Below are 25,244 nucleotides of genomic sequence, written 5' to 3' on the forward strand. Positions count from 1 at the left end.
TCCTGAGCGATGTACGGGTGGCACGGAGGCACTTCTTTCGTAAAAGGCGTTTTTCTCAAATGTTTCGTTGCCGCCAAACATGTAGCATGGCCATAACGACTTGTGACTTGATTACGCAGCCGTAAATGTACGGCAGCGACCCTGAAAGGGTTAACAAATCAGAAAAAAATTGATGCGTGTGCCATGTTTATTGTCATCTCATAAAAAGGTTAGATACATGTCTGTAAACAAGTGATCATAGGCATTTTCTGTGCTCATGCATCGTTAGATGGAACTAGCCTGCGTATGTTTTTGTGCATTTAACATAACTAGCTGCCCTGATGAATGCTGCATGGTAATGAACTGCTTTTGTGTCGCTAAAATATATCAATTGGGAGTCAGCGCAGCGTGTCGTCTATTTAGGTTACTTTAATTCGCTTTTGTCACAGGTGTGTTCCGTCCAAAACTATTTGGGACCTATTTTTCTTGGAAAAATATAAACGTTTTAGTGTGTCTGCTTGCAAACGTCTTGTACAGATTACGGAATTTTCAATTCCAGAACGCAATTTTGAGGACTCGGTAAAAGAACATCGTTAATGAATACTTGCTGTTCCTTTCATTTCGATAATATTAGCTGTTGATATTGGGATATCGTTTGTATAATATTGATGATACTGCTTAGTTTACTGAACATGTCAAGTTCTTTCAAAGTGATTTCTTGTACGCGGAGCGAAGGGATATATGCGGACGTTTTATTTTAAATTGACGAAGTATGCTTCCAATTGCATCATGCTTAATAAACATCAATAATTCAGAAAACTCATTATTGTTGTTGATTGCTACAGGAAAATGAGTCGAAATACCCTCGATATCATGTACATACATACCGGTATAGTCACGGTGGAAGTTCATGTAAAACACTCCACATTCGTTGTCGTCACTCTGGTATGCTAATGTCTCAAAAAGGTTCAAAACTTCTAAAAGGAAAATAAAATAATAAAGAACATGATCAATTTTAGCATGCGAGGGATCAAATTTTTTATCAAGATCAATGTTAATAGATTCCGTTAACCTTCAATTTACTCTCATGTGTATAAACATCCCGTGGAGCAAGCTTGAGGCTGTCGCGATGGTGCCATATATTCCCAAAATAGGTTACTCAATTAACACAACATTTTGTGTGGGTTCAATATAACTGTTTTGAGTTATAATACGAAAGAGGTATCGCCATAGCTATTTTACCAAGAAAACAGATTAGAATGACTTAGATATTCCGCAGCATATCTCCATAAAATATTTCAATGAAGCGCCCTTTTTTTGTTAGACCAAAACACAAGCCGTCATGCTAGCGGAGGATTACCGCCACCACGCTTTCGATTGGGCCATTGATTCATATGAAACTGTCAGTATAACGTTTTGTCTGCAACAAGAAGGGAGATGACCCTATGTTGCGATCGTACTCACCGGCAACAGGAAAGACAGCAGATGATCGCGCATGAGGGCAATGTGGGAAGGGGGGGGGGAGCACGGGGGATCTGGTTGAGCTTGAAAGGAATTTACATCTGCTAACATTTCTAAGTAAAATTAACCGAATTCTTCTCATACCGCCCTCTTTGGTGTCGTGCAGGTCGTCTCAGATGCAGAAAAAAACAAAAACACGCCATTCCCCAAGCCATATTCAGCTTAACAACGTGGACAATTTTCACTAGTGACCACATCCTTCGACATTTTTTAAGGGTATGCAGACCCACAACGTAACCTATAACCTTCTGTCATATATATATTTGATGTGGCTTCACTAGCCCTGCTTAGTACATGGCTTATTAGTATTGGTTTGATCTGAGACTATGGCATACGGTTTGCACTACTCTCGCCAATACAGAATCCTCAATAACAAAATCACAAATAACAATATATATATATATATATATATATATATATATATATATATATATATATATATATATATATATATATATATATATATATATATATATATATATATATATATATATATATTCGAAGGGAAACCATCGAATCAATACTTACCAAGTATGTTTTATTGAGATCTCAGCCCACCGGGAACGCATGCTGTGATCTAGGATTGGTCACATTTATACAGTGTTGTTGGATCGGTTGGATTTTTACAATGTTGCTATTGAGGATTCTGTATTCGCGAGAGTAGTGCAAACCGTATGCCATAGTCTCAGATCAAAGCAATACTAAAAAGCCATGTACTAAGCAGGGCTACTGAAGCCACATCAAGCTCTTATTTTCATGAGGTCTGCAGGCACCGATCTTTTTACGTATGCCAATTTTCGGTCGAGTGCAAGAAAGAAGCAATAGTATATTCATACACTAACATTTTTCCTATGACATATCTTGACTACTTGTACGCTAAAATTGAGCAGCCATCACTGCTTTTGTAGCGCCTACGCTTTACAGAAGGGCGAGTTTGATTAAACGTGTTCGAAGTGGAAAAAATCTTGAAATGTCGGGTTTTGCACGAAAATGGGCGCCTCTAAATATAATCTGGAGGCTGAATCGTTCATTCGGCCGCCCGATAGTTTATGTCAATTTATTGCTACTTATAAAATTATTTTGCTTTCAGTAATTTCAAACATCGTCACAGACAAATCCACGATGCAGGACTATTCGATGTGGCTTCCTCGAAATACAAAAGCTATATATCTTCCGTATATGCTGTTTCCATGTAGGATGCTCTTTATGAAGAAGTTGGAGCGAGTCACACTGAAAGTTGAATTCTACACGGCGACAGCGTTGACGCCTGCAGCTTGAAGTCTCTCTCTCTTTTTATTAAATTTTAAATGCCTTACCAGAATCTTTAATGGTAAACTTCAGGGTTCAGTGAAGGCACCGCTAGCTACGTCAATGCAGAAAAAGTTCTAGAGTTTACTGCAGGCATGAGTTTCGTCTTGTGCTTTCCGTTCAGAATAACGTGGTTAGCCCTGTTTTGCAAAGTGCATGTCTTGTCGCCAATAAACTAAATATGCACTATTCACCAATGTTGTTCCGTGCTTACCACTTTACACTGTACGTAAGCGTAGTGTTGCAGAAGTACATGCAGCGCTCGTCTCTCCCCCGAACTAAGATCCGTACGTTGCTGGTACTTCAAGTTTCACAGTGACAGTGTGATAATATTATCACTAAAGACATCTAGCAATGGGGCAGATTGAGCACTTTATCTTGATTCATCAATTTATGCTTTTGGCTGAAACGGGCTAGCAGGCGTCACCCACGTCAACATATGGTAATGTGCCAAAGGCACATTACCATATGGAGCGAATTGTTGAGCAAATTTCGGCTGTGCCATTGCGATATAGATTCAACGCTATCCCGATACACATATGGTGAACAATATAGACACTGCCATGCAACAAAGCGAGGGAGTATATTGAGGTGACATTTGTTTCACTTGTCAACGTGGGTCACGAAGTCGGCTTTCTTGGGACAACACTAGTCATTATAACCAATACCTTGTTCACTTCTGACGATTTTCGGGTATATGTTAAGGCTAAATAACGCTTAAAGAATGGGTGCGATGAGTGCAGGAAGGGGAGCACAGCTAGCTTGTTCATTATGCTGTGAACCTTCAACAAAGCTGATACTTCTTGCCGGCTGCTCGAGAAAGGCCACATACTATGCTATTTTCAGTGAAAGTTATTCACTTCCAAACTTACGCTGATCCGTAGAGGAGGTGGGCTGACTTCACGTTGCTTGAAAGACCAGGTTTTAGACAATGGGATAAACAATACCCGTACAAAGACAAGCTCTTTAACACTTTATGACATGATGCGGCTGCTGGTTCAAGAGCAGATATATATGTCTAACTTCCAGTGTCCAATTACATTTATATAGGTCCCTATATTAAAAAGAATAATGTTTTCACACCGGGTTAATTGCTACCTTAGGCGCTTAGCAAGGTATCACTCTGTCAAAAATCAAACGAAATTCGCCGTTTTGCAACACGATCGATACATAATATAGAAGAACAAGTTGCTGGGCCAGTGGATTCATGTTGCTGAGCAGACCATAAATATGACTGCTTTGGCGCAAACAAAGGACGGAAGGGAACTAGGGGAGCACCATTTTTCCCGCCCGTCCGGTCTTGTTTGCGTCAAAGTTATCGTATTTGTTGTCTGCTCACCGATTCGTAATGGTTTTGTAGGGAGGATTTCCTTGCCAACTCTCTCATCGTATTGCACTTGTCGGTCAGTCAATCGGTCACTCTGTCATTAGTCGTGTTCACGCCGAGAATACATGGCTGGCTGTTGTTTCGGCCCTAAAGAATAAGCGCATCTGGCTGTAAATTTGGTACTTTGGCCACCAGCCCTGCAGACCGATGCTCTATGAGGTCACAATCGCTTTTTACATAATATTTATGAAATTGAATAATATTATATATCAACAGGAACTATTTACAATATTGTGATCAAAAGACGATCGTGCCAAATGACAGGCCAAAAAGCAGTACATACAAAGAAGACGTCATACAAGTAAAACTTTCCTTCACAAGAAAAACTTAAAAGGAGAAGGTAAACACCTAACCAGTAGGAGGAGGAGCAGGAGGAGAAACATTTATTAAAAAAAAGGAAAAGACAAGCTGCTTGTGTCTTCCTGCTTGTGCGGGTGGCGCCCTTAGTCCAGGGCTCCTGCGGCTCTTGCTGTCTCCCGGGCCCGCCGCACCAGTTGCTGCTGGTTACGAGGGTCCGCACTAGTCAGCACGGCCTCCCACTGCTCGGGTGTGGGGTTGGGTATTTGCGGCTCGGCCTTCACGTTGGAGCCCGCCCATGTGGTGTGATATCGGGAGGCGTAATCCTTACAACCTAACCATAAGCACTAATCCGGCTGAGATTCATTTCGATCGTAAAGTCCCTCCTAGTACATAATAATTTGAGTCAAATGTCCTTTGAGTGAAATGTCCTCCATAAGCTATGCAGATTTATCTGTAAAAACCTATTGATGGGTACGTCTTAAAACGCAAAAAAATATCGGATACGGTGAAAGTTCCGGACGCAGTCTTTCCGCAAAATTCTATGGAGAACATGTCATAATGAACTGGCAGCGTCAAAATTAATTAGTAGTGCTCAGTCCTTTCAGGCGTGCTACAAAGGCGACATGTAATTGACGAAACGAAAACATTCTTTTTCCGAAGGCATGATGCAACTGGCAAGGTTTCAGTGTGTAATTTGTACGAACAATGTGTTTGTAAACAGCGGAACTGGCATTTTGCGAACTTTCTGAAGTACGTCATGTCCTGGTGATCTGATGAACAATGATAGTTAAAATGGCGGCGGGAACAAAATCAGTAATACATGTTTGTAAATGTTTTTAGCCAACAGAGTGAAATAAATTCCTTAGAAATACGAACATTCCCAAAAGCAATAGAAAACTAATACTCAAGCATGACGCCTTAGAAACACGATGGCTCGTAATATCCCATGAGAGTTTCCCGACAAATGCGAGATCACGAGACTAACCGTCGCTCTTTCAAATGCACCAAGCCTAACTCTCCAGCACACACTTGTCGATAAATTTTATCGGATGTTATGAGTTGTAAACTGCAAGGCCATATATATGCTCAAAAAGTTGTTTGAAAATTGAAAATGTATAGTTTTGCGTAAATGAAGAACATAAAAGGAGAAAAGCTTTGGCTGCCAAAACCTTGTCGCAGGCTTCTGCTCAATTAAATAGTGAAAGACGCTGCAGGTCAAATGCATTTGTGTAGCGTTCAAGGGTTGGAGCGTGCTCTCTTCCGTAGTGTGAACCTAACTTGTAGGCACGCAGGAGATATTCCGCTGGCACACAGAATAATTCAATGCCAGCCTAAGGTAACGGTGCGATCCAAGGATAAGCCTGAGGCTGAAGATCCAAGGGAGAAGCCTGAGCTCATATGAGTATCGGTTTGCGCGCAGAAGACTGTACGAAACTCCTCAATGATAACAAGATTCTTTATCGATGGTGGGCTTGTCCTTGCACAAGAATGCGATATCATCAGAGTACGCTAACACTTTTACTTAATTAGAAAGAACATTCAAACCACTAACAATGCTGCAGCTTAATATCTTCAATCAGAGTTGTCCTAAGTAAAGGCGAAGTAGAGCTGGAACAAGTAAAATTCTTGCTGAAAAAAAAAATTCAAGGCCATCTCGCCGGGCGAAGGAACATGACCAGCGAAGCTCCAAACACATTGGTAAGAAAACTTGAGTGAAATACAATATTGCATCTCGCTTTTTGACTTAATACTGACCATCAGAATAACTTCGTGGTCGCTTTGACATAAACTTATCTGCATACTCGCAAATGCAAACACATTGTTTGATAATGCCAATTCGGTGCACGCACCAGGATAGGCATCGTTTAAGCCGGATCGATACGGCATCGCAAGCAATATGTGTGCACCACGAACGCGTAAGCGGCTCCCTTTCGGTCTACGTTGAAATGACCAACAACGATCACAAGGGTAGTCGATAGCAAGTAACTCACGCAGTGTGAGTAGCCATTAACCGTAAGGGACTGCGAGCCATTGCATTTTTTTTTGTTTGTTTACGGAGGTTGCGCCATTGATGATGACAGTTTTAAACATGCTGTTCAGTATGGTACATGCGTGATTAGAAAGAATGTGCGCAATATTTTTCCCTTTGTTCAGTGTTTGCAGCCTGTGCCATTGCAGTTTTTCCGGGCTTACGGTGGTATGAGCGCTTTCGGGGTTTGTTCCAAGGATGGTGATAGTTTTTGTGTGCAAACACGAAAATTTTATGGTACCCTAGCCGTATACAGATCGGTTGTAAAAAGAAAGTGTGTGGACGGGATTTATGAGGCTGCCGTTCACAGGAAAGCGAGTTTTACGATGACTATAACGGAGCAGAATGCCACTTCGCACTGGGTAACCGATATTCGCATGTTATATAAGGGAAAATAGAAAGGAATAGTAAAACCGGCTAAATATTTTTGGGAAGTCATTTAGAGGCATTTACGTCCCTCAAGTGGTAAAGTACTCAAGAACAGCACGAGGGACGTGTGTGTTAGTGTGTGTGGAAAGGTGCTTTATAGGGCATGTTTGATGAGCACCAATACGGATTAATATCGCCACCCAGAAATGCTTCGACGAAATATTGCGAACATTTTCTAGTCAATGTTTTACAATGTAATTTGTTTACAAACTTCAATAGAACATACCTTTTCTCTGTGACTACTTTCCGATATGAATGATGTGTGTTTATTTGTTGAAGACTGTGGCAAAGCCTCCAAGTTTTAAACTCATTAAGATTATCTTAAGCGTTACACCCCCATGCTTTTGCGAAAGTTATTACTGATTTGTATTCGAATGGGGCATAGGTAACTACTATGAGTGATATGGTGTTTGTATTCGAAGACTTGTATTCAGTGCATTTCATTCATTTTATTGAGAAGCAGAATACCAAGCTGCTACTGTTCATTACGTCTACAATAACTATTTTAACTGACGAAGACTGTTCAGTATTAAGCGGTCCTTTATAGAAGAGGAGGTTGAGGCTACCATTGATCAGTTACTTATGCCGTAAACTCCCGGTCCTGACGGCAGATCAGAATAATCTTACAAAACCTTCACGTTTATTCTTATACCTGTTCTACTCAAGGCTATGCCACAATCGCACAAACAATTATCTCGTGCCAAAAGAGCCAGTTCTCTCAGATGATCGCCACGTATTCATTATGACAATAATTTTGATACTGTGGTACATACCCATACAGAGGGCTGGACCAAAAAGCATGTCCGCGTGTTTGTTATGATAATCATTTCTATGATCATCAGCACCAGCCTATCTTATTTTTATGTACCCTAGAAGGCATAGGCCTCTTCCAGCAATTTCTACTTCCGTCTGCAAATTTTGTAATCACATCACCCCACTTCATTTTCTGCCGTCATCGACTGCGTTTCTCCTCTGTTCGTGCCCATTCTGTAGATCCACTGATCCACCGGTTTTCGGCGCTATGCATCACATGGCCTGCCCAGCTCTATTCTTTTCTTCTAATTTCAACTTCAATATCGGCTATTCAGGTTTGCTCTCCTATCAATACGGCCGTGTTTCTGCAATTTAACTGTACGCCTAGGATTTTAGCCTGGTACCTTGTATCTTACCCAGTTCCCGTTCTTGGGGCCCTGCCTAACCCATCGCCATCCACGTGGGTCAACAGAAGATTCTTTTTTGGCATATATTTTTTGTCAATTATCCATTATAAAAGGTAGTTTAGTATTCCCAGCAGGCAATATTCCCATGTGCGAAGCAATATTGTTTCTTTCACTTAATATTTGAATCAAGTTTACTTACTACTAATTTATGAAAACAGTGTGGGGGTCATGGAGATCAGATTGTGAATGTCAAAACATTCTCGGTTGTAATGGCTGCGTACTCGGGAGCCTGCTAATAAACTGCATTTGCCATGCCGCGGACGTCGACCCGAAACAACCATGCTATGCTGCAAGTTCTATGCCACCAGTACGTTTGCTGTTCCATTTGGGCAACGTTCATCCAATGTTACCTCTAATTCAGAGAGAACACTGCATTCGTTGGCCTTTTGTTGAAATGGCAGCATTCGGCCTGTGCTGGTACCAATTTCTGCCAGAACTGTGTCATATCTGGTGCAATGTGGGTGCGCTGTCTGCAGTGGGCCTCTTTTACTAGGCACCGCCGTGTTGGGTTAGCGGCTACGGCCTTGTGTGGCTAAGTAAGAGGTCGCGGCCTAAAACATGAACTCATGTTTAAAACAGTGGTTGTTAAACAAAACCAGGTGGTCAAAACTAATCCATAGTTCCACAATATGAGGTGCCTAATAGCAAGGTCGGGGGCTTGGCATGTCAAGCCTCAAAATGCAAGTTGTATTTCATATACAACAAAAATTTGCATTGTTATCACTGTACACTATCCTAAGCTTCTGCCTTTCCAACTAGCTAGATTTTCCCTTTATTTATAAGCGTTAACTCTACTTGGGAAGTGTTCTTTTCCTTTTTGTGGTTTCACCTGGCATAGGCAAGCCAAAGCTTTATTTTTTTTCAAAATTTCTAGGACGTACCTACGTAACACAGAAGTGCAAGGGTGCTGAAAAATGATATGTAGAGTAATCCCTCTAAGGACTAAATAGTAGAATAAATAAGAGACCTATACGAAAGGTGTTCATTTGAAGAAGTATTTATTTAACAAAGGTGGTAACGATGCAGTCGAAAGCATGACTTTGAGCCAACAAGCCAGATATATTCCCTCAAATGAAGTCAAACCACATTAAGCTAACAGACAATGAAACAAGAAAAGCCTCGCAGCAATCACTTGGCTACTTATTCTAAGTCTACAAATGCTAAATTAATAAAATGTAAAATAGATGAAAACGCAGCTTACCACAGGTATGATCTCACCTGCGATCAGTTATTTCTTTCTCTGCTTTCTTTTTTGTCCTTTGTAATAAATTTTACGCTTTTATTTACCAATTACCCTTTTGATTTACCTTTTGTCATTGCCTGTTGGCTTTATGCAGTTCCGAAGTACAAAAAGAAGGATGAATCGCTTTCTTTCACTCTAGTTTTACTGGACTACTTGAAACATGCATCATAGTGTGATATTCATACTTATTAAAATTTCTGTTCTACTCCAAATGAAATCACGCATAATAGACAGCTGAATATGGCATTTTATTTGTGAATCTCTTCCTTAATAAGCTGAATGCGGTAGGGTAAACATAAGAAGACTGACTATAGTACAATAATATTATATTATTTAGGCAATGAAAATAATTATGATAGGTATATCCAATGACGTAAGTCATCCATAAATTGGACTTCTATTAGTCCAAAAGGGAAGTTTCTCCCTTTGAATTATTGTGTTTCCATTTAAGTATTCAACTAATATTTATGTTATTTTTAATCAGTATTGAGCTTCAGTGAGGTGAAAATATAGGCGAAAGAGTGCACTAATTAGCCAAGGATACGAAGGATCAACACATATTTACTTGCCTTCATTTGGAACTGTCATTTCATTGTAAGGGTGGCTGGTGTCTTGATCAGCCCAATGATACGAGAACGTGGCTTCAGTATACGTTTTATTCCTAGTCGCAAGGGAAATTCTTGTTATATATAACGATGCAGTTTATCTTTTTATGAAAAACTTACATATGTCCTTCAGATATGTGGTACCTGGTCATGAAGGCACCTAGCTCATATACGTCCTCAATCTTGTCCACCTTGCATGTATCATTAGTTCTTTCAGTGCTTTTGTATACCCATATTTTCTCCGTTGTGTTAAGAAACTGAAAGTAAATTCTCAGTGAGCAAACAAAAACTTTTATTTTATATCATGAATTCTATAAGAAATACGTATCTTCATAGAAGCTATCGTAAGTTTAACTTGAGGAAACATCATTCCACAACCGAGTAAGAGAACGCAACATTGGTACGAAAGTAGAGCAAAAAAGAATAGCCAGTGAATTAAGGAGCTGCTTAAGAATCTTCTGCGGGGACAAACCAGGTCGCGAAAGAACTTTGCACAGCCACCACGAGAATATTTCGTTGACGAGTTGTATTACTATATAGAAAGGGATTGCAGGTGTTTTAGCGTGGAGTATAAACAATGTTTATTATATAGTGTGTAGAAAAAAGCGATGGTTTCTACAGGATCATGATATAAACAGTAGCAATGTAATCAATTATTTATATAATTATAACGTTTCATCTTAAAGGTGTTGTTAGAGTAGGGAGTTCTCAGTTCAGCGATCTGCAGATAGATGTTGAGCTTGTCCAGTTAATTCAGCACCTAACGTACCGGGTTGAGTTGGTGGTTCTGGGTTTTGGCGAGGTGCCCCTGCATCCAATTTGTACAATTTGTGATTTGTGGCTCTAATTTGTGTAAACCTTGCATATCTGCAATCATGTTGGCCGTCTTGCCAGAAGCAGAAGCTTTAGCTTCAATACGAATATTTAACTTTGTGCTTCATCTCCGTGGATGGTGTTGCCATTATAGACCTACACCTTGTTTGCAAATACCGGTTGGCACTGTTGAGTTTTCACAGGCAGTGAAGGGCCATCGCGTAAGCTACATTTAAATTCGCCACACCTGCTTGTACGCTCGGAAGGCTTGTTATTTTTCAGTATGGATGTTACGGGCTGAAACCATGATTTTATTACGATGCAGAGGTTAGTAGGGAACTCCCGAATAATTTTCACTACCTGGGCCTCTTTAACGTGCACTTAACACGCCTTACACGGAGGTGTTTGCGGTTCACCGCTATTGCAAAAAGTTGACAGTCACTTTAGTATATGCTAAAGAGGATGAATGAGAAAGTATGCCCCCGGGCTAACAATACATTAAGTAAATTTGCTGACATTCTCATTCGAATGCATTGTTACCTTCTATTACTTGTTTTTTCCCGCCAAAGATTGTCCGTTCACCGTAATTAATACCGCAGGTTGAGTGTACGACCATCAATGCTGGCACCATCAATTTTGGTGCCATTGAATTCTCGTGCCTCAATGCCGAACTGTCGCTTTTTCGATAACGCCAGACAGTGGATTCTCCCACCCATGAGCCACTTAAGGCTTTTGCCTTAATGAAGGCGATCATGTCGGTGCTCTTAGCTCGCTGAGCGCTACAGGCATGGTTGACGACGCTTGTGATCCGGCCACCGTTTGATATAGTGTTCATATTTCTTGACAATGTGACTGGCGTGGGCTTAAATCGATTGGCCTTCTCGTCTTTGTTGGTGTAATTATGAAACGAAAAGTGCTACATGCGATTTAGACGAGCCACGTCACTGCGACGATAGGTGTACGCCTACGGTATGCGAGACGAAACGGCGTCAGATCGCATCTCTGGATCACGCCAGTGGTTTAGCATTGGCGATCCGCCGTGCTGTGGTAAAGGTCTTGGCGCTGCGCTTCAAAGCCCGGGATCGTTGAATCAAATCCCGTCCGCGGCGGCCGCATTTCGATAGGGGTGAAATGCAAATGCACCCGTGTACCGGAATGTGGGCGCACGTTAAGGAAGCCCAGATGGTCTAAATTATGGCCCAGTCCTCCTCTACGACTTGCCTTATAGTCATATTATCGCATTGTATAGTCATGGTGAAGGATGAAGTGGTGTCAAAGCTGTGATATATAACATTAGCCCTTTAATGGGCCAGAAAAACAAGTAACACTCGAGCCCAAGGATAGCAGCGAGCAGTGTCGGCGATCGTCGAAAACCTAATCAGTGGGTCGGTTCTTATACATGAATTCCAGAAGGTTCCATCGTAATCGCCGGTGCCACGTGCCTTTGAGAAGGTACTCCACAATTCGTGTTACGCATACAATCACATTAGACAAGGTCCCGTGATACGAGATAACGAATAGAGATAACATTCGAGAGACTTGCGATGCATGCAAGCTTGTCCTGTGCCAACCGATTACGTTTAGCATTTGCGAGCTATCCACGAGGCCAACACACAAACTGACGCCATTTTCCCAGATTACGCAAAAGCGTTTGATGAAGTTGCACATCAACGAATGCTAATACAGTCAAGCCAGTTAAGCCTGGACCACTACGTACTGGTTTCGATCGAGGAATTCTTGTTTAACCGATGTCAACTTGGTCTTGTTAATAATCGTGCCTCTGACTACGTTCCTTTATCATCTGGTGTACTCAAAGGTTCTGTCGTTCCGCATTGGGAACTGGCGGTGGCTTCTTATGGGCTAAGGCACCTTGCAGTTTTACATATCAGTTCTATTCCAATAGTGTTTGAATTGTGCTTCGTGCGCTTATGTTTTAGTATTTTACCATCTATTGACATTAATACAATATGCCTATGTACTTAGACAATATCTAGGTACAGCCTACACTATGCGAATGGGCCAATATTCGTGATGGAGTTGCCATTGAGTAAACGTCTGCGGACACTGGCCCACAGAATTTAAACTTGACCTGCCTGTTCAAATATTGGCAACACTTTCTGCGGCATCTGGAACCTCTAAGATGAAGCGTGGAGTTGCCATTCAAAGATACAGTTCGTCAGGCTAGTAAATCTTATAGCGAGCAGACATCGCATTGTCATACAAGGACTGGTCAACAGTGTATTGGTGAATGAAGAATACAAGCACTCAGTTAAAAAAACAAGAAACTGCACACTTCTATGAACTTGCCAAATCACAGAACAACTTTGACAAGAACTGTTTATTCCGAACAGTTCAAACTAAAATTTCAGTTGGTAGAAATTATACCAGAATTATCAAACCATTTACCCCATATGGCTCGCACCCTTACCCTAATAAGGCATTTGAACCCATAGCTGGCTCCATATTCTGTTTAAATATGAAACTGGTAAATAATTAATTTTTAAGAAAAGCTCTAGGAAACGCATATGATGTTTTCGAGGAACTGAAGTCGCGCTACCATCGCTGGAGAACTCACGCAAACGTACCTTAACCAGAGCGTATGACTATTAGCATTGATAAAAATGTTGAGCTAGCAATAATATCAACTTGGCATCTTACGTGAAGTGAGTATATTATAAGGAGCATTTATGAAAGCACGCAGAGTTATGCTACTCAATTATGAGAATGTTTGTATCTGGGGTCTCTTGCACATAATCATTAAACAAAGCGATTGCAAGTTTGTGGACTTGGCAAAACTAGCAGTCTTTCTTATGCTATATGAATGCCTTATCTATAACGGAAGCACATTTTCTGTAAAATGCAGTATATATCTGGAAAGGGTAGGGAAGATAAAGAAACAGAAAGCTGTGCAAAAAAGAATCTTGAATCTATGAAAAGAATGACAAATTATTGTATCCTAAGCTCCGCCAGTTCCTTAGCGTTTCATCAACTCTCGCCATATAGGCGCCACACAAATATTGATACAATTCGACAAAAAGACTTCCTATGACAGAGGTATGAGCTATCAATTAATATAACGATATCCTTGGAGGAAACAATGGGGAAGATCAGGATAACGCCTACATTAAGGTAATAGAAATATTTAAAATGCTGACTGTCACCTAGCAAAGGTTATGCGATTTCTAAACTTGAAAATAGACATAGCGCGATATCAAGAGCTAGAATCACTTATTTTGATGACCAGTGGATCAGTGAATGAAAGTACTGCTTGAAATGGTGTGACGACTAGTGCTATCACGTGCTGCAGGTGTTGCCTCTGTTATATATGAGTAAACTCATTCACGCCACGAAATGAATATCATTTTAGGAACAAGCAATTAGGTGTGTGAGATAAGATGGACTATTCAATTGCAAGAGGCCACATAAATAATGTCGATCACGATCACTATTACGTATACCAGACTATACTGTATCTCATATACGCTTGGTAATTTGGAAACACTCATAAAAGAAAAAAATATTAGAATAAAAAGCTTACGTGACACCATGACACAAGACATACAAAAAAGAAACAACAGGATTGATTTTTACCTTTAGTATATCAGTAAAATCTTCTGTTTTCTTTGCGTTTTTGTTTGGTTTCGTTACAGTTGGCGCCGTTGCTTTTGTTTTACGCGTAACTACACTCTCTGTAGCGTCATAATCGTCGTAATCTGTGTTGTAGCCGCCATTCGTGGCCACCGATACGGACAAATGAAGCGCCGAAAACAATAGATAAAAACGCATTACTTCCTTGCTGACTGAAATTTAGGCACGTCGCAGCCACGGACGCTTTAATATATGCTGTAACGGATTTTTTTTTTGTAATAATTTATTCCATATTCAAAGAGAGGTGATGTTCCAGAGGACCTTTCGCACGTCAATTTACTTTTCCGTCTTTTCTTGGAATTTCTCTTTTTTATTTTTTAATGTCAAACATCTCTTTGAAAAATGTCACTGAAACGCATACGCCGCTACAGTTTTAGTTCGATGCTGGTAGTATGCAAAAAAAGAACTGAAAGTTTTTAAATAGTTTTTCTGCACGAAGAAGCTTTTTTCCCAACAATTCTTTTTCTTTCTGCTTTAAAGAGAGCGTGTATTTTGCTCATTGTTTGCTCCACTGAGAGAAGTGTTCAATATTTGTACATCTCTCCTAGCTCTGTAACCACGAAGAAGACCAAACTCACGCAATGCCCCCCCCCCCCCCCCCCCCCCGTTCTGTATATTTCCTCCTACTTATTCGCGTCTAGAACATAGAAGCAAACTAAGCATAAATGCAATACATGTCAGCACATTGCAGTTAACATATGAAGCCACGATCTCAGAGCTAGCTTTGCGGCCTAGCTTGCTGACTGCCTCGTCACTACAGGGAGAATCTTGATCTTTTAAGGGAGTACTGCGTCTCCTGATTCACATTTCACAAGTTCTTGTTCCTGTCACAAAAAAACGCAACCTTTAAAATACAACCTGTTACAAAAATACAGCCTTGCACTGGAGTGTCAAGCGATAATGCGTTGAGATTATCCACCAAATCAACAATAAATAGAACTACATAATGGCAAGACCACAAAACAATCCACAGAGATGTCCTGCAATAATCTATACTGTTTGCTATGCGCTATAGGTCATTGCCCACTTATTGAAGTTTATTTGGTATTTCAAGGCATGTATGTGCATTTATCGCAGCATGTGTACCACTCTTCGGAGTCCTTATTATACGGTTCACCTGTGAAAGATTGCGAAGACAAAAATTTCTCATGCAGTTTGACTATAGTAACGCAGCTCAATACAATAATGTTGCAAACGTTTGTAAATATTGGGTATTTCATGTGTGCTGACATCCTCATGTAGGGCATCGATTTGTTGCAGATCCGACACGTGCGCTATAGTTTGTTTCGTAAGGCGAAGAGATGCGTAGGTGTGGCATGTCTTATCCCGAGGCTACGGGCAACCACATTGCTTTACGTGGCGGAGGATTAGGAGTCGTGATGCGATTGGGAAACTTACACTCGTAGGCCGGAGGCGATTATAGCAAGGCAAGTATAGCTATCCATAGCTGGGAGAAGCCTTTCGTGCTTCAGTCAACATAAATAGAGAGGAGAACCAAAACGACAATGACTTGTCATGCTGCGGCATGAATCAGCAGTCTCGATGTGTTGTAATATGTGTGGCAGTACATCATAAATGTTATGAACACATTTTGGGAAACAAGAAATTTATGAAACGGCGAGCAGGTTCAACAGGGGCTAACACTCTTCGCTTAGGCTTTTCATCACTCAAATAAAGAGAACGGGAGAAAAATAAGGTTGTGAATGTGCAGGATGTAGAAAAGCAGTGCGAAAAGAAGCCTGCCAGTTGCACGTATAAATTGTTCCATACCGCGTCCATTGTGTATCGTTAGCCCGCTAACGAGGGTTTAAGAGACCGCTTGAGAGACCTTCCGACCCACTGACGGACACACTGCGCCATCAGACGTGAAGAAGGAGAACTATGGCTTTATTTGCTAAGTAGTTTGCTCTTTTCCCGCAAGTCGATGATTTTTCAATGCACTCCGACGTTTCGTGATCGTCGCAGTAGGAAGCAAGAATGGTTGGCTGCCATCGAATGTTTGGAACGCCGCTTTCGAGACCTACCTCATAGACACACATCGCCCCATCGGTGGTTTTTGATTTCGTGGCAGTTCAGTTTGTTTTCCAAGAGGCGGATATTTTTGAAAGCCCTCCGAAGTTTCTAGTTCGTCAAAGTAGGAATCAAGAATGGCTGCCTCCGCGAACGGCGCGCACCCTTCGAAAGACCTCGTGATTCCGCTGTGTCTGCTTCTCATTTTATCCACGAGTCGAGCAGGAGCTAGTCTGAGGATGCTGCGTTTTCGACGGACTTAGCTGCTGAGAGTGGCCGCAGGCGGCCGCAGCCCGGCACGACCAAATGTAGTGCTTGTAATTAAATTTTTTTTTAGTGGAATACCTGTTTAATGAAAAATTTCGATTTTTTTTCTGAAGATAGCGCCTAGTAGACGGCAATACATTTTGTATATCTCATTATTTTTGTAACATTTCTTCTAGGTAGATATAGGCGTGTGTTTACAAACTTTGCTCAGTGTTATCCCACAATGTGTGGCGATGTGTGTTGGTTCAGCGAATCAATTAATTTGGCAACGTCAGCCGTATCCACGATCACTGGAGGCATAACTACAGGAGGAGGAAAGAGAAAAGCAGAAGGCAGGGTGGTTAACCAGAAAAACTTCCGGTTGGCTACCCTACACCTGGGAATGGGAAAACAAAGATGACAGGGAGAGAGAGGAGGGAAGAAAAGAAGCAAATTAGCGGTTAGTTCGCTGACGCGTGTGGTGAAATAGAAATTGCATTAATAGTCACAGACGTTCACACAAGCCCGTCGTCCTTAAGAAGCACAAGAGCGCCTTCACCGCTTTATGGGCTGACGAGCGATTGTGGTGGTGTTCCAGCAGCACCTGCAAAGAAACTTTCGATTGTCCCGTTTTTCGAGAGGGCTCTTGTCTTTCTGGGGCATATCGTGGACAGTGGCACAGCAGGCGGTCGGTAATTTCTTCGGTGCCGGAGACCTTGCATGCTGCACTGTCTGTCACTCCAATTAATGTAGAGAATGCCTTTGTGATGGCAACTCCTAACCAAAGGCGACAGAGAAGCGTAGCTTCACGTAGAGGAAGTCCGAGTGAAGGTCGGAGTTGCAGTGAGGGGTTTAATCGATGCAGTCGTGTAAGTCTTAAGTGTGGCGAGTTCCACTCGGTTGGTGAAAGACTGCGTGCCAGGTGTCGAAGCTGGCTTGTGGCGTCTGTCCTCAAAAGCGGAATTGGAACGCTGTGCTCTTCTTGATGCGCTGTGGGAGCAGTGTTATCGACAGCGTCATTGCCACTTATTCCACAATGGCCAGGTAGCCGTTGAAAAACAACATAGTGACCTTTTTGTTGGACGTGATGGTTGAACGTGATAAAGTTTCACGATTTCATAAGTCAACTGTTCAGTCAACTTCGCACATCGTAATGCCGGTTTTGAGTGAGAGAACACAGCCCATTTTCTAGGTCTTTCAGAATCAACGAATTCGAGTGCACGGCGCAGAACCGTTAGTTCAGCCGCCGTTGAGGTCGTGAGATGCGAATTCTTGAAGCGCAGTGTTATTCTTCGCGTTGGTATAACAACCGCACAACCAGAACTGGAAGACGTAGTTAATCCATCGGTATAGACGTGCACGTAGTTGCTGTACTTTTCATGCAAAAGAAGTAAGCTCAGCTGTTTTAAAGCAGGGGCCGGTAGATCTGTTTTCTTCTGTAGTCCTGGAATGATTACACGTACTTGTGGATGGCTCAAACACCGCGGAGAAAACACTGTCTTGACCGCAGGTGCGTACCCGGAAGTGAACGACGCACAATGTGCACTGGCAGTTGCATACGCATTTTTTCAACGGTAATGTGCGTCGTGATTCGGTAATCTTGCGCAAGGGCAATGGTTTCAGCCGCTGATGTACTGCGTGGTAAGCCAAGACATATCTTAAGGGCTTGAGTTTGAATACTCTGAACCGTACGTAGGTTAGTCTTGCAGGTGTTGGATATTGCAGGCAAGCTGTATCGCAGGAAACCAATGAACGACGTCACATAAAGCTGTAACATAGCCTGTATAGATGACAGATGATAACAAGTGACAGATAGCAGCAAGCCGCTTTTTCACATAATTCACGGGCGGAGTCCAAGACAGGTCTCTGTCAATTACGACTCCCATGTACCTGTGACTTCTGCTGTATGGTATAAGTTGTGCGTTGATTGATATGCTGTAAGCAGAAAGGCATAACTACAGAATCGTACTGGCGAGTAGGAGGTAGGCGGTTATTCCAGGGGACAGTAAATTTTGCACAAATGCATTATTAAGGCCGGCAACGCACTTTTCTATAGTATAGACCCAATGGGTCTTCCAGAGTTAGGTGTTCGGCATGCAAGGTGTTGATTGCACCCCAAAACTTTTTAACGTTAGCCTTTAACATCATTGGAAGTACGCTAGATATAAAGTTAGATTTATCCTTCTTTATTGCAGTTGCGTAAGTGTCGAATGCGGGCTTATAAGCAGACCAGCGCGTTTCAGTTGACGAATGTTTTGCGCAGTGATGCAGCCGTTTGGTAGCCTTTACATAGGCGCTTAAGATGGGTATTGTACCAAGGAGCATCAGAATTGGAGGTGATGATGCGGAATGGAATGTACATTTCAGATAATTCCTGTGCGCTACTGAACGTTAGCGCCGAACATGTCCCAGCTGTGCTGCAGCCAACTGTTTTCAAAATTCTGTAGGAATGTATCGAAGAATGTAGTTAATTCGTTATTTTTGGCATTAAAGTTAGCGTTTTTGTAAGTATGTATGTTTCTTCTGATTTTATTTGATTTGGGGGTTAAAGTGTCAATTTAAAATGGAAGTAGGCAGTCATCGCTTATACCAGGTAGCTGTGTAATCTGCCAGACTGTATTAGGGCGGGATGTCAAAACCATGCCACGGGTGCTTGGAACATTAGAAGCTACACGTGTAGGCTGTGTTACTAGTTGTGACAATGAAAAGAACAACTGAGCACGAGTCTAAAAACTCTTTAGCTTGTGCCTAAAAGGGTGAGAGTGAAGAAGGTTGATCGTTCCAGTTTATGTTTGGAAAATTAAAATCGACCACAAGTAGGAAAGAAGATGAAGGAAATCGCGTACGAACAAGGTTTATACTTTCGTGTAGTTCATGGAAGAACGTATGTGGTACAGAGGGTGAGCGATAGCACACGTCTATGATAATTTTCTTGTGACCAAGAGTTACGGAAACCCAGAGAGCCTCAAGATCGTCGCTCGTACAGACACGGGAACACGGAATGTCATTTGAAATTGTCAAAAGGACGCCACCTCCACTGCGCGCAGTACGACCGCAGCGATCAACACGAAATGGCACAGCACCGTGAAACACTTCTGCGTCAGTGACATGCGCAGGCAACCACATTTGAGTAAGCGCAGTCATTTCTGCAGAACATGTGTCAGTTGCAGAAGATAAAGAATCGTATTTGTTGGAGGTGCTTCTGACGTCAGAACGTAAAACTGAAACTTGAGTAAATGAAGAAAATGAAACGCTGCCCTTCGTGCTGTCCTCAATCGGAGGACGTGGGGGAACAGGACATTCATGCGCTACATTATCGTTACGTGGCTTGAGTTCTGCAATTTGATCTTAATTGGCGTTGTACACGTAAGATTTTCCGTTCAGGATTAACTAATCATATTGCAATTTGAGAAGTTTAGAAGAGGCTTGGCTCTTACCGAATGCTATCAGTTTCATTCGCGCGGTTGGTGTAGCAACGAAAAAAAATCCTCAATTAGATTGATGTTCTTATCCTTAACTTGGCTGCGCAGAGACAATAGTTTCGCTTTGGTGTTGTCTTTTGCAAACTTCACAATAATAGGATGGAATTTATTAGGCGTATACGAACCTAGGCGGTGCGCACGTTGGATTGCGTGTGCAGGAAGTCGGTCAGTAATACTACCGAATAACGTGGTTATATTCGATTCTATTTGTTGCGATGTCGCATCATTATCAGGGAAACCGTGCGAAATTAGATTGTCGCGTTGCGACCGATCTTACAACTCATTTAAAGGAGAATCAAAAAGAATATTGCGAATGTTAACTTCTTCAATTGTTTCCGTTATGCGAGAAACTTTCAGGCTGACATTATCAACGTTTTGCGACTTTTCTTCTAGTGCGTCTAGTGTTTTCATATTACCAGAAACTTTTGATTCAAGTGATCTTTGTCCACTTCTTATGGCCTTAAAATCAGCAGTAATCTCGGCCTGAAACTCTGACGTTTGTAAGGAACGTATGCATGTCCTTTATGAGCTTGAAGATTATGCTCATCTGTTCAGAATGGTCGTCTGGTGAGGACTTAGTGTCAAGCGCAGATTCAGAGCGGATGTTAGGGCCAGGGTTCAACTCAACATCCACAGAGCACAACAAAACAAACGTCCTAAAACACTCACAAGCGGTTTCACAAAATTATCGTGGGCCTGGGAGCCGAAGAAAAGATGGGTCATCGCTTTTCTTAGCGTACAAAGAAAAGGAAGCACAAACATGCGAAGCTAAAACAAAGTGAAAACATAGCGGTTAAGAGCAATGCCAACGCTACGGCTACCGTGCCCACTGGAGGCGGACGGGACAGGCGGGCTTTTTGTGTAGCTGACAGCAGGCGACGTCACCGATGAACGTAAAGGGGAGCCCGGGGTGATTTGAGCAGATACAGCCATGTCGATGAAGGGCGCAGCATCCCAGGTGCAAACTGGCAAGGCCGGCTGGAAAGGCAGAATGGAGGAAATGAAGCCGTCCGTTAAGGTTTATGACGGAGCAAGCCAGGAGGCAAGTGACGCCTGCGATGTGAAGCACAGTGGTTGAGAGCCATGCCAATTTGACTGCTCCCGTACCCCCTGAAGGCGGACGGGAATGGCGGGCTTTTGATATAGCTGACAGCAAGCGATGTCACCAATGAGCGTAAGGGAGGGCCAGGGGTGGGTTGCGCAGATACAGTCATGTCGATGAAGGGCGCAGCATCCAAGGTGCAGATGGGCAAGACCGGCTGGAAGTGCGGAACATTGGAGTAAATGATGCCGTGCGTAAGGTTTATAACCGAGCAAGCTAGGAAATAAGTGGCGCCTATGAAGTGAAAACACAGTGGTTGATAGCCATACCAACGGTACTCTTCCAGTGGCCATTATATACTTGCATATATATGAAAATGTTTCGCAAATAGGAACAGCGCTATTCACAAACAGCAATGGATATATCGCTTTAACCTATTCCACAGCATGTGAGATCCGCATGTTTTTGATTCATCTATAACAATGGGTTCCGGGGTCCTCTGTCTGCAGGATGTTTAGTTTTAGTAATAACGGTAATTGTTGAAAGGAAGCGGTTACAAGAATTTTTGTATCGACACATGGGCTCTGGAGTCCCCTATCTGCAGAACACTGAGCTTTAGTAATCCCGGTAATTGTTAAAAGGAAACGGTTACAAGATTATTGATATTGACACGTGTACTTATGTTTCATGTTCTCTGGGAAAGCATGCCACTCACAAGTTATTCCTCAGCTCCTGACGCGGCTGAATGATTGGAACTTACTGGAATGTTATTGACGGTTCTATGCGTTGTCTGTTGTTACCGAAGCTTGATGTCACTTGACCGTATGCGTGACGTGAATTGTGCAGTACTTTCTAGAAGACACATGGGCACCAGCGATTATTCTTGGAACTTTGATGGCTCACGTATGGACCCTTTCACTGTTTACAAACATGCACTCTGAAGCGAAATAACACCCTTTTGCCACACAACAATAATTGTTATCTGTCTTGTCCGCATTTCCTTTATTTAACGCGGCGAGCCCTGTACTTCCAAGTCACGAACGGCGTGCCCCTTATCAGCATGACAGAGCATTCTCGACAAGAAAGTAGCGAACGCAGCGTTTTCAAGGAAGGAAACTCAAGTAAGACTGATGACAATTATGGTTGTGTGGCAAATATACACAACAAACAGTGTACATTTGCCTAAGAGCAGTCAAAAAGTTTACACCCTTTGGGGTGTATATCTGCCACACAACAATAATTGTCAACTTCCTTGCTTGTGTTTCCTTCCTTAAAAACGCCGCGCCCGCTACTTTCCTGTCGCCAATGCTATGTCATGCTGAAACCTGCATGCCGTTCGTTACTGGGAAGTACCGGGCTCGCAGCATTAAAGAAACGAAATGCGGAGAAGAGAGATGACGTTTATCGTTGTGTGGCAAAATACGACTCAAAGTGTGTAAAGTTTTTTTGGAGTAAGTGTAAACCTCTAAAAAAGTTTACACCCTTTGGGGTGCATATCTGCCACGCAACAATAATCATCATGTGCCTTGCTTGAGTTTCATTTCTTGAAAACGCCGCGCACTCTACTTTCCTGTCGGCAACGCTATGCCATGCTGATAACGCGCATGCCGTTCGTTGTAGGGTAGTACTGGGCTCGCAGCATTAAAGAAAGGAAATGCGAAAAAGACAGATGGCGTTTAGTGTTGTGTGGAAAGATATGACTCAAAGTCAGTAAATTTAGAGTGTAGGCTGTGGATGGTTTCCTGTTTGGTTCATTGACGTAGCCCGCTAAATTTAGCGAAAAAGAAAGCCATTGGCTGCGATATTGACTCGCGCGAGTGCGTTAAAATGTAAGCCTGGAGATTTATAATACTTTTGCTCTGTACATAACAAGAATTTTACAAGTGATTGTTGCCCTAAGTTACAAAAAAATTTTATGTATTTATCTTGAGGCGTAATGCGCATTTCTTTTATGTGGAGACTTAAAATTAGACTTTCCGCCAGTAAAACAATTTAAAAACGCGCTTTTTGTTCAGGCGCACTAGACTGATAAGGCCCGTGACCACAAGTTTCTTGGGGGCGCAATCTCGCTCCCAAGAGGGATTATCGCGTGAGGGAAACCGTCTATAAAACCCACTTGATCGGCAGATCAGATATACGACGATCGCCGACTGTGTTCGCCACTCTCGTTGTGCTTTAGTGTAACTTGCTTTTGTGGGCACAGGTTCGCCCAATAAAAAGTTAGTTAAGGTATTGACAACTTTGCTGCTGTGCTTTTTCTTCACAATCATACTACGGGGCAATGTAATAAGCATATCCTGAGATCCAGGAAAGTAGACAAGTATGATCGGGCATTTCCGAAAAAAACATTACCATTTCATGGTTTCTTGCAATCTATATGCCATGTTTATCATGGCATATAGATTGGCATATCATGGCATATCATGGCATATCATGGCATATAGATATACAGCCTGGTGTATTGGCTTATTTCGGCTGAATTCGTTTGCTTCTTGTAAAGCGCCGCTTAGGTCTGGCTGATCAAGGAGTGACGTAGGCGGAGTGCCGCTCGCGCCTTTGATGCTGTGAGAAAAGGAACTGCAGTATAACCATTATAATAGCCGCCACGGTAGCTTAACGCCATACCGTTAAACCTATAAGCACAATTTTAGGGTGTCGATTCCAGCTTGGAGCAGCCACATTTTGACCGGGGTCGAACTGATAAAACGAACATGTTCTTAGGTGCACGTAAACACCCAATGTTGACAAAATATATTATTACGATATGCTCAAGCGATGCTCAAGAAATGAGCCGCCGCGAGAACGACGACGAAGTTGGTCGGTGCGCTTGGCGCGAGCGAGTGTCAGCCTGGCTGCCTGGCTCCAGTGTAAATAGCCTGTAAATAGCCTCTTCTGTCTGTGTCTTTCCACACGCAACATTCTGGTGGAGGTGCGGGGTATTACAAGTAGGAACTCGGAGCCGTCCGGATGAAGGTTACGACGGTACAGAGTACCGTCGCGGAGGACGAAGAGGCGTAGAGTAGCATCGGCCGGAGAGTGCTCAAAACGGTCGATGAGCAGAAGCAGAAGCAGAAGAAGAACGGTCAAAGACAAGCAGAAACAACGCTACGACCTCCGTCACCGTGATGTCCATTTTGTGCCCGGCAGCCTCGTGTTGCTTTGGTCACCTTCGCGTAAAGTTGGCCTATGTGAAAAACTCCTTTCTTGTTACACAGGCCCATATCGCGTGCTCCGCAAAGTGACCGATGTCACCTATGAAATCGTTTTAGCCACGCCCACTACGTCCTCCGCTGTGACAACCAGGGACATCGTCCACGTCGCCCGACTCAAGCCCTATAACTCTTCACGCGCCTTGGATATTTAACAGCACCGTGACGGTGCTTTTGCCGCCGGGGGGTAGTATTACGATATGCTCAAGCGATGCTCAAGAAATGAGCCGCCGCGAGAACGACGACGAAGTTGGTCGGTGCGCTTGGCGCGAGCGAGTGTCAGCCTGGCTGCCTGGCTCCAGTGTAAATAGCCTGTAAATAGCCTGTTCTGTCTGTGTCTTTCCACACGCAACAATATAAAGCGTCCATTATAGCGTGCCTCCTAATCATATCGTGGATCTTCACAGGTAACACACTGTAATTTACTATCATTACATCATCATTCTCCTTTCTGAGCCTAATTTCTATTGGTTTTTCTGCGATTCGTTTTGTTTCTGTTAAATGCTTTTCGAATGGCTGATGGCAAGTAAGGCATTTTCGTTGATACATTCCTCTATCCGATCATTCATACTTCTCACTTCTTACTGACGGCAGTTTAGCGGTTCTAGCTTGCACGTGGTGAAATGTCGTACTGTAGTACTGTTTTTGCTAGTAGGCACCTTTGTTCAAAATCAGCTTGAATTCTGTTCATTTTCCCAGCTTCAAGGCATGCATTTATGCGGTGTATCTCCGCAATGTTGCTGATTTGTTTATGAATTGGTCTCCTTGTCCGA

General features: G+C 42.5%; 1 protein-coding gene across 1 annotated transcript in view; it reads right to left on the reverse strand.

Moving 5' to 3' along the window:
- LOC129385349 (uncharacterized) overlaps nt 1–25,244 on the reverse strand; it is a 65,061-nt gene that overhangs the window by 4,964 nt on the left and 34,853 nt on the right. The window contains exons 3-5 of the mRNA XM_072289528.1: nt 10,142–10,278; nt 9,982–10,077; nt 867–1,051 (exon numbers count right to left, since the gene is read on the reverse strand). Of these exons, the coding sequence (XP_072145629.1) occupies nt 867–1,051; nt 9,982–10,077; nt 10,142–10,278 (418 nt within the window). The remainder of the gene's footprint in view (nt 1–866; nt 1,052–9,981; nt 10,078–10,141; nt 10,279–25,244) is intronic.

This window comes from Dermacentor andersoni, chromosome 7 (assembly GCF_023375885.2).
Source record: "Dermacentor andersoni chromosome 7, qqDerAnde1_hic_scaffold, whole genome shotgun sequence".
In the NCBI taxonomy this organism is placed as follows: domain Eukaryota; kingdom Metazoa; phylum Arthropoda; class Arachnida; order Ixodida; family Ixodidae; genus Dermacentor; species Dermacentor andersoni.